An 8,482-nucleotide genomic window follows, 5' to 3' on the forward strand; every position below is an offset into this window, starting at 1 on the left:
AGGCAGCCCCTGCAGTTGCAGCCGACAGCCCATTTCAGTGACTTCCCAGTGGGAAAGCCTGTCCCATGCAGCCCTGGGCAGTCACTCAGGACCCAGGCCCTTCCTCCGTCTTATGGAACCACCTTCTTGGGCCAGGCCCTCTTTGTGCTCTGCCCACCAGTGGGTACCGGGTGTGGAGGGCCCCCAGGTTTCAGACCAGCCTCAGTTTCTGTCTGTAGACAGGGTCACTGATAACCCAGCTCTGCCCCCTTGCAGGTGCCAGGAGCACTACCTGGGCGGGGGCTGGGAAAGCCCTTTACCTCATTGGAGAGGTTTTCTCATGACCCAGGAGGCCAGCTTTGAGGTTCCCCATGTTCTGTGTGGTCGGGAGGGTCCTTGTGGGTGTGGAGATTCAGAGGCCTGGCCAGTCACTGCACTGCTCTCCCCACCTAGCCCCTTCGACGCCAAGAACCCGTTCCTGGCTGTCGTCACCACCAACCGGAAGCTGAACCAGGGAACCGAGCGACACCTCATGCACCTGGAATTAGACATCTCAGACTCCAAAATCAGGTACCAGCTGCCGCCACGCCCCTCCCCAAAGCTTTCGCCCAGGCCTCCTGTTCCCGCACAGAGCTGCCCTCCACCCTCCCCCTGAGCCTCGCATCACCCCCAGGTATGAGTCTGGGGACCATGTGGCTGTTTATCCGGCTAATGACTCTGCCCTGGTGAACCAGCTTGGCGAGATCCTGGGTGCTGACCTGGACGTCATCATGTCCCTGAACAACCTTGATGGTGAGTCCTGGGTCCCAGTCCTCCCCTCTACCTGGGCCTGAGGGCGCTGGTGGGAATGGGTCCCCTGGCAAGGCCCAGAGGTTGAGTTTCTGCTTAGACCTAAAGCCTGGTATCCTGGAAGCCCTCATACCCAAGACCTGAGGGGCAAGTTGCGGAGCAAACCAGGAGGCAGGGGGAGAAGGCAGCTGTAGGGTCTGGCAGGCTCCCTTCTGGGGCTCCCTATCCCCTCGCTGCCATAGCCCCTTGAGGGAATGGGGGCCTGAAGACAGAGCCAGGCCCAGCTGCCCACGCAGCCCCATGTCCTGTGGGGAAGAGAGCCACAGCCAGCCACCGCAGGCCCCTCCAGCTCCAGGGTCTCCTCACCTGTGCACAGGGGTCCGAGGCAACAATCCTGACAGCCTCTAGGTCCACTGAGGGTGCTCAGCCTGCACCCCCGCCCTGAGCCTCTGACTGTGACCCCCCAGCGCCCCACACTGTCCACCGGCCTGGGGCCCACCTCAGCCTGGCTCTGTCCCACTCGCCCACCCGTGTCCTCGGTGACCCGAGCCTGGGCTGCTCCTCCTCACCTCTCAAGGCTCCAGAGTCGGCCTTGAGAGGACAGGAAAGGGGGCTGGTCTACACCAGAATTGCTCGTGCTGGCAGGGGACCTGCTGGCCTGTGGGCCATGGACTGGTCTTCCTCCCACTGCAGGGGGGCGGGGGAGGCCTTGTGCCATCTGAAGCAGCACCTTTCTGGGGGTTGAGGGTGTTGTCGGTGCTCACTCTCTCCCAGGAGTGCCTGAGCCCCTGTGGTGGGGGCCCTTCTCTGCCAAGGGCTGCTGTGAGAGAGGGCTGCAGAGGCTCAGAAGGTGAGGCAGAAGTGGGACTTCAGAAGGCGCGCCCACACCTGCCCCGTGGTGCGAGGCCTGAGCCCCGTTTCTGAGGGTGCCTGGGCGCGGGGAACACCTGCTGCTTGATGTGGGCGCTGGGTACACAATGGCGTTCAGTTCGCGAAAATCCATCAAGCTCTGCTTGTGTGACTTGTACACCGTATGTAGGTCATGCTTCAGTAAGGAGTTCAACCCTTCCCCCAAAGCTAGGCCCACAGCCCTCAAGGCTGATCTGTCCTGGGCCAAGGCCCTCTCCTCTCTGGGTGGCTTGGCAGCCTTGTGCTTCTCTGGGGCTCGTTGGTGCACAGGAGTCAACACCCCTGCGGTTGTGCCTCTAGGAGGTGGAGTCACTCCTGGGTCCATCAAGTGTCTGGCCGGACCCCCTGACCCTGGCCCTCATCCACACAGGTGTTTGCCCTTGGAACAAAGACCTACGAGCACTTCAACGCCATGGGCAAGTACGTGGACAACGGCTGGAACAGCTCGGGCCCAGCGAATCTTTGATCTGGGGCTGGGCGACGACGACGGGAAGTGAGTCCCCCACCCTGAGCCCCACCCTCCACCCCCACCCAGGCTGTCGAGTGTCAGGAGCCACAGATTCAGGCTGGCCGGGGGCCCAGGAGGGCAGGGCAGAGCCATAGTGTCCGCGCACCCCTGTGACCTGCCGCACCATGGGGAGGGAAGGCCAGCCCCCCGTCACCAGGCCCTCCTTCTTTTGCTTGTCCACACCCTTCCAGCTCACCCAGCTGACAGGGCTTCCCGTGGTTACCACAGACCCTCTGGACGCTTCCTGCTGCCCTGGGTTACATCACTGGGTGGGCTGGTGTGAAATGAACCTTCGAACTTGCGGGGGAGCCAGGGACAGAGGGTCAAGGCCTGGCCTGGCAGCCCCATCAGGCCCCGGGCTCATCCCCTCCGGTCCACAGCCTGGAGGAGGACTTCATCACGTGGCGAGAACAGTTCTGGCCGGCCGTGTGCGAGCACTTTGGGGTGGAAGCCACCGGAGAGGAGTCCAGGTGAGTGTGTGCAGCTGGTGCCGTGGGTGGGGAACTGGCCCGGTGGGCGCAGTGGGGCTGGGGGAAGCTCAGTCAGGGTGTGGAAAGGGCCCAGGCCCAGGCACTTGGGCTTTGCCCACACGTGAGGGTCAGAGTGGGCTTCCAGGCCTCCTCGGGCCTGCTGGCCCCAGCTGCCCCCACCTCTCCTACCTGCCCCGCACTCACACATCTCCTTCCTTGTGGGTCATGCCTGGCCCCGCGTCCCCCAGGCGTGCCCCCTGGTCTCACAGCCTCACTCCCTCCTGGGGACCCTCCCCCAGCCTCCTGGCCCTCCCAGCCCTCAGCCTCACTCTGGGTCTCCCCGCTCCAGCATTCGCCAGTACGAACTCATGGTCCACACGGACATGGACATGGCCAAGGTGTACACGGGCGAGATGGGCCGCCTGAAGAGCTATGAGAACCAGAAACCGTGAGTCGAGAGCGTGGCTGGGGCCCAGACGGCTGGCCGCCCCGTGTGTCTCCACGGGGCCTTTCCTCCCAGGCCCCATCCCGTGGCCTTCCTCGTTCCCTCCATCCGGGAAGGGGCCTGGCTGGGCCACCCACATGCCCATTTCCGCCCCAGAGGAGGGCACGAGGCCCGGAGCAGAGAGACGGGAGGCTGCTCCGAGCCCAGGGCCCTGGGGACCCCTCCCCTCTTGGTGGTCCTTTGGTCCAGAGCGTGGCCTCGGGGAGACTGGCACTTGCTCAGTTTGTACTTCATTTGCCCGTTAAATATCCGGGGGTGGGGGATGCCCACCACTTCCTGGACCAGGATGTAGCGAGTTCAGCTCTGAGTCTAGGCTGAACCTTGACCAAAGGGCTCGCTTCCTTCAAAATCTGCCTCCCATATTTGGACCTTTTTTTCCAAAGTGTTCCTCTCTGGGGCCCCTCACTTGCACCTGGCCCCACCCAGACACCTCCTTGAGCTGCCCAGGAAGGTCCTCCTTGACCCTCCAGCAGCCCCACTCTAGGCAGCCCCTGCAGTTGCAGCCGACAGCCCATTTCAGTGACTTCCCAGTGGGAAAGCCTGTCCCATGCAGCCCTGGGCAGTCACTCAGGACCCAGGCCCTTCCTCCGTCTTATGGAACCACCTTCTTGGGCCAGGCCCTCTTTGTGCTCTGCCCACCAGTGGGTACCGGGTGTGGAGGGCCCCCAGGTTTCAGACCAGCCTCAGTTTCTGTCTGTAGACAGGGTCACTGATAACCCAGCTCTGCCCCCTTGCAGGTGCCAGGAGCACTACCTGGGCGGGGGCTGGGAAAGCCCTTTACCTCATTGGAGAGGTTTTCTCATGACCCAGGAGGCCAGCTTTGAGGTTCCCCATGTTCTGTGTGGTCGGGAAGGGTCCTTGTGGGTGTGGAGATTCAGAGGCCTGGCCAGTCACTGCACTGCTCTCCCCACCTAGCCCCTTCGACGCCAAGAACCCGTTCCTGGCTGTCGTCACCACCAACCGGAAGCTGAACCAGGGAACCGAGCGACACCTCATGCACCTGGAATTAGACATCTCAGACTCCAAAAATCAGGTACCAGCTGCCGCCACGCCCCTCCCAAAGCTTTCGCCCAGGCCTCCTGTTCCCGCACAGAGCTGCCCTCCACCCTCCCCTGAGCCTCGCATCACCCCCAGGTATGAGTCTGGGGACCATGTGGCTGTTTATCCGGCTAATGACTCTGCCCTGGGTGAACCAGCTTGGCGAGATCCTGGGTGCTGACCTGGACGTCATCATGTCCCTGAACAACCTTGATGGTGAGTCCTGGGTCCCAGTCCTCCCCTCTACCCTGGGCCTGAGGGCGCTGGTGGGAATGGGTCCCCTGGCAAGGCCCAGAGGTTGAGTTTCTGCTTAGACCTAAAGCCTGGTATCCTGGAAGCCCTCATACCCAAGACCTTGAGGGGCAAGTTGCGGAGCAAACCAGGAGGCAGGGGGAGAAGGCAGCTGTAGGGTCTGGCAGGCTCCCTTCTGGGGCTCCCTATCCCCTCGCTGCCATAGCCCCTTGAGGGAATGGGGGCCTGAAGACAGAGCCAGGCCCAGCTGCCCACGCAGCCCCATGTCCTGTGGGGAAGAGAGCCACAGCCAGCCACCGCAGGCCCCTCCAGCTCCAGGGTCTCCTCACCTGTGCACAGGGGTCCGAGGCAACAATCCTGACAGCCTCTAGGTCCACTGAGGGTGCTCAGCCTGCACCCCCGCCCTGAGCCTCTGACTGTGACCCCCCAGCGCCCCACACTGTCCACCGGCCTGGGGCCCACCTCAGCCTGGCTCTGTCCACTCGCCCACCCGTGTCCTCGGTGACCGAGCCTGGGCTGCTCCTCCTCACCTCTCAAGGCTCCAGAGTCGGCCTTGAGAGGACAGGAAAGGGGGCTGGTCTACACCGGAATTGCTCGTGCTGGCAGGGGACCTGCTGGCCTGTGGGCCATGGACTGGTCTTCCTCCCACTGCAGGGGGGCGGGGGAGGCCTTGTGCCATCTGAAGCAGCACCTTTCTGGGGGTGAGGGTGTTGTCGGTGCTCACTCTCTCCCAGGAGTGCCTGAGCCCCTGTGGTGGGGGCCCTTCTCTGCCAAGGGCTGCTGTGAGAGAGGGCTGCAGAGGCTCAGAAGGTGAGGCAGAAGTGGGACTTCAGAAGGCGCGCCCACACCTGCCCCGTGGTGCGAGGCCTGAGCCCCGTTTCTGAGGGTGCCTGGGCGCGGGGAACACCTGCTGCTTGATGTGGGCGCTGGGTACACAATGGCGTTCAGTTCGCGAAAATCCATCAAGCTCTGCTTGTGTGACTTGTACACCGTATGTAGGTCATGCTTCAGTAAGGAGTTCAACCCTTCCCCCAAAGCTAGGCCCACAGCCCTCAAGGCTGATCTGTCCTGGGCCAAGGCCCTCTCCTCTCTGGGTGGCTTGGCAGCCTTGTGCTTCTCTGGGGCTCGTTGGTGCACAGGAGTCAACACCCCTGCGGTTGTGCCTCTAGGAGGTGGAGTCACTCCTGGGTCCATCCCTCCTCTGGCCTGGCCGTGGGTTGGTTAGTTCAGTCACTCAGTCGTGTCTGACTCTTTGCGACCCCATAAATCGCAGCACGCCAGGCCTCCCTGTCCATCACCATCACCCAGAGTTCACTCAAACTCACGTCCATTGAGTCGGTGATGCCATCCAGCCATCTCATCCTCTGTCATCCCCTTTTCCTCCTGCCCCCAATCCCTCCCAGCCTCAGAGTCTTTTCCAATGAGTCAGCTCCTCGCATGAGGTAGCCAAAGTACTGGAGTTTCAGCTTTAGCATCATTCCTTCCAAAGAAATCCCAGGGTTGATCTCCTTCAGAATGGACTGGTTGGATCTCCTTGCAGGCCAAGGGACTCTCAAGAGTCTTCTCCAACACCATAGTTCAAAAGCATCCATTCTTTGGCGCTCAGCTTTCTTCACAGTCCAACTCTCACATCCATACATGACCACTGGAAAACCATAGTCTTGACTAGATGGACCTTTGTTGGCAAAGTAATGTCTCTGCTTTTGAATATGCTATCTAGGTTGGTCATAACTTTTCTTCCAAGGAGTAAGTGTCTCTGAATTTCATGGCTGCAGTCACCATCTGCAGTGATTTTGGAGCCCGCAACAATAAAGTCTGACACTGTTTCTACTATTTCCCCATCTATTTCCCATGAAGTGATGGGACCGGATGCCATGATCTTCATTTGGCTTTAAGCCAACTTTTTCACTCTCCTCTTTCACTTTCATCAAGAGGCTTTTTAGTTACTTTTCACTTTCTGCCATAAGGGTGGTGTCATCTGCATATCTGAGATTATTGATATTTCTCCCGGCAATCTTGATTCCAGCTTGTGCTTCTTCCAGCCCAGCGTTTCTCATGATGTACTCTGCATAGAAGTTAAATAAGCAGGGTGACAATATACAGCCTTGACGTACTCCTTTTCCTATTTGGAACCAGTCTGTTGTTCCATGTCCAGTTCTAACTGTTGCTTCCTGTCCTGCATACAGGTTTCTCAAGAGGCAGGTGAGGTAGTCTGGTATTCCCATCTCTTTCAGAATTTTCCACAGTTTATCGTGATCCCACAAAAGGTTGGCCGTGGGTAGGTGTCAGTAAAGCCGGCCTGTTGACTCTGGCAGTGGAAGACCCCTTGGCAAGGGCTGGCGGAGTGCCTTGAGTGTACAAGATGCCGCCCCAAAAGCTTGGCATGTGGGCCCCCCGTGCACCAACCTTGCTTGCGTCCAAGAATAAAAAGGGGGCTGTCATCACAGCCGAAGGCCCAGTATTGGCATCTCACCGTCAGAGCCTAGAGCCCCACGGTGGACCAGGTTCAGCCCACAGGCAGGCAGGCCCCACCGGGGCCTCCCCTCAGCCACCCTCTCTGAGCAGTGACTGTCCTGGATAGGGACAGTGACAGGCCGCCCCAGCAGCGTCCTGCTTCGATGAGACTGCCTGTCTAGTAGCCAGCCGCCTCAGGCCTTGCCCCAAAGCTAAGGAAGACCCGAGAGAGCTGGCTTTGCTTCCCTGCCTGCCTGTGGGCTGAACCTGGTCCACCGTGGGGGTCTAGCTCTGACGGTGCACGATCGCAATACTGGCGCCTCGCTGTGGAATGACAGCCCCCTTTTTATTCTTTGACCAAGCAGAGGTTGGTGCAACGGGGGGCCCAATGCCAACTTTTGGGGGCCGGTCGATCTTGTACACTCGAAGGCACTCAGCCGCGCCTTGCCAAAGGGGCTTCCTGACCAGAGTCAACCAGCCGCCTTTACCTGAGCACCTGACACCACGGCCAACCTTGTCTGTGGATCACAGATAAACTGTGAAAAATTCTGAAAGAGATGGGAATACCAGACTACGCTCACCTGCCTCTTGAGAAACCTGTATGCAGGAAGGAAGCAACAGTTTAGAAACTGGACATGAACAACAGACTGGTTCCAAATAGAAAAGGAGTACGTCAAGGCTGTATATTGTCACGCCTGCCTTATTTAACTTCTATGCAGAGTACATCATGAGAAACGCTGGCTGGAAAGAAGCACAAGCTGGAATCAAGATTGCCGGGAGAATATATATAATCTCAGATATGCAGATGACACCACCCTTATGGAGAAAGTGAAAAGTAACTAAAAAGCTCTTGATGAAAGTGAAAGAGGAAGTGAAAAAGTTGGCTTAAAGCCAAATGAAGATCATGCATCCGGTCCATCACTTCATGGGAAAAGATGGGGAAATAGTAGAAACATGTCAGACTTTATTGTTGCGGGCTCCAAAATCACTGCAGATGGTGACTGCAGCCATGAAATTCAGAACTACTACCCTTTGGAAGAAAAGTTATGACCAACAGATAAGCTATTCAAAAGCAGAGACATTACTTTGCCAAAAAGGTCCGTCTAGTCAAGACTAGGTTTTCCAGTGGTCATGTATGGATGTGAGAGTTTGGACTGTGAAGAAGCTGAGCGCCAAAAGAATGGATGCTTTTGAACTATGGTTTGGAGAAGATCTCTGAGAGTCCCTTGGCCTGCAAGAAGATCCAACCAGTCCATTCTGAAGGAGATCAACCCTGGGATTTCTTTGAAGGAATGATGCTAAAGCTGAAACTCCGTACTTTGGCTACCTCATGCGAGGAGCTGACTCCATTGGAAAAAGACTCTGAGGCTGGGAGGGATTGGGGCAGGAGGAAAAGGGGAGACAGAGGATGAGATGGCTGGATGGCATCACCGGACTCAATGGACGTGAGTTTGAGTGAACTCTGGGTGATGGGTGATGGACAGGGAGGCCTGGCTGTGGCTGCGATTTATGGGTCCAAAGAGTCAGACACGACTGAGTGACTGAACTAACCCAACCCGACGGCCAGGCCAGAGAGGG

The 8,482-nt window shown here is 58.6% G+C and overlaps 1 protein-coding gene and 1 long non-coding RNA gene across 2 annotated transcripts in view; both read left to right on the forward strand.

Moving 5' to 3' along the window:
• The window catches only part of LOC102181832 (NADPH--cytochrome P450 reductase), a gene marked incomplete in the record, with an annotated part of 1,163,480 nt that overhangs the window by 20,915 nt on the left and 1,134,083 nt on the right, over positions 1-8,482 (forward strand). Inside the window, 2 exon segments of the mRNA XM_018040400.1 lie at positions 433-549; positions 653-771. Of these exon segments, the coding sequence (XP_017895889.1) occupies positions 433-549; positions 653-771 (236 nt within the window).
• Positions 2,125-4,186, forward strand: LOC108633886. Its single transcript, XR_001917248.1, has 4 exons — positions 2,125-2,170; positions 2,566-2,655; positions 3,005-3,103; positions 4,076-4,186. It is a non-coding gene; the product is annotated as an uncharacterized LOC108633886 (long non-coding RNA).

Source organism: Capra hircus, chromosome 25 (genome assembly GCF_001704415.2).
Source record: "Capra hircus breed San Clemente chromosome 25, ASM170441v1, whole genome shotgun sequence".
Classification (NCBI taxonomy): domain Eukaryota; kingdom Metazoa; phylum Chordata; class Mammalia; order Artiodactyla; family Bovidae; genus Capra; species Capra hircus.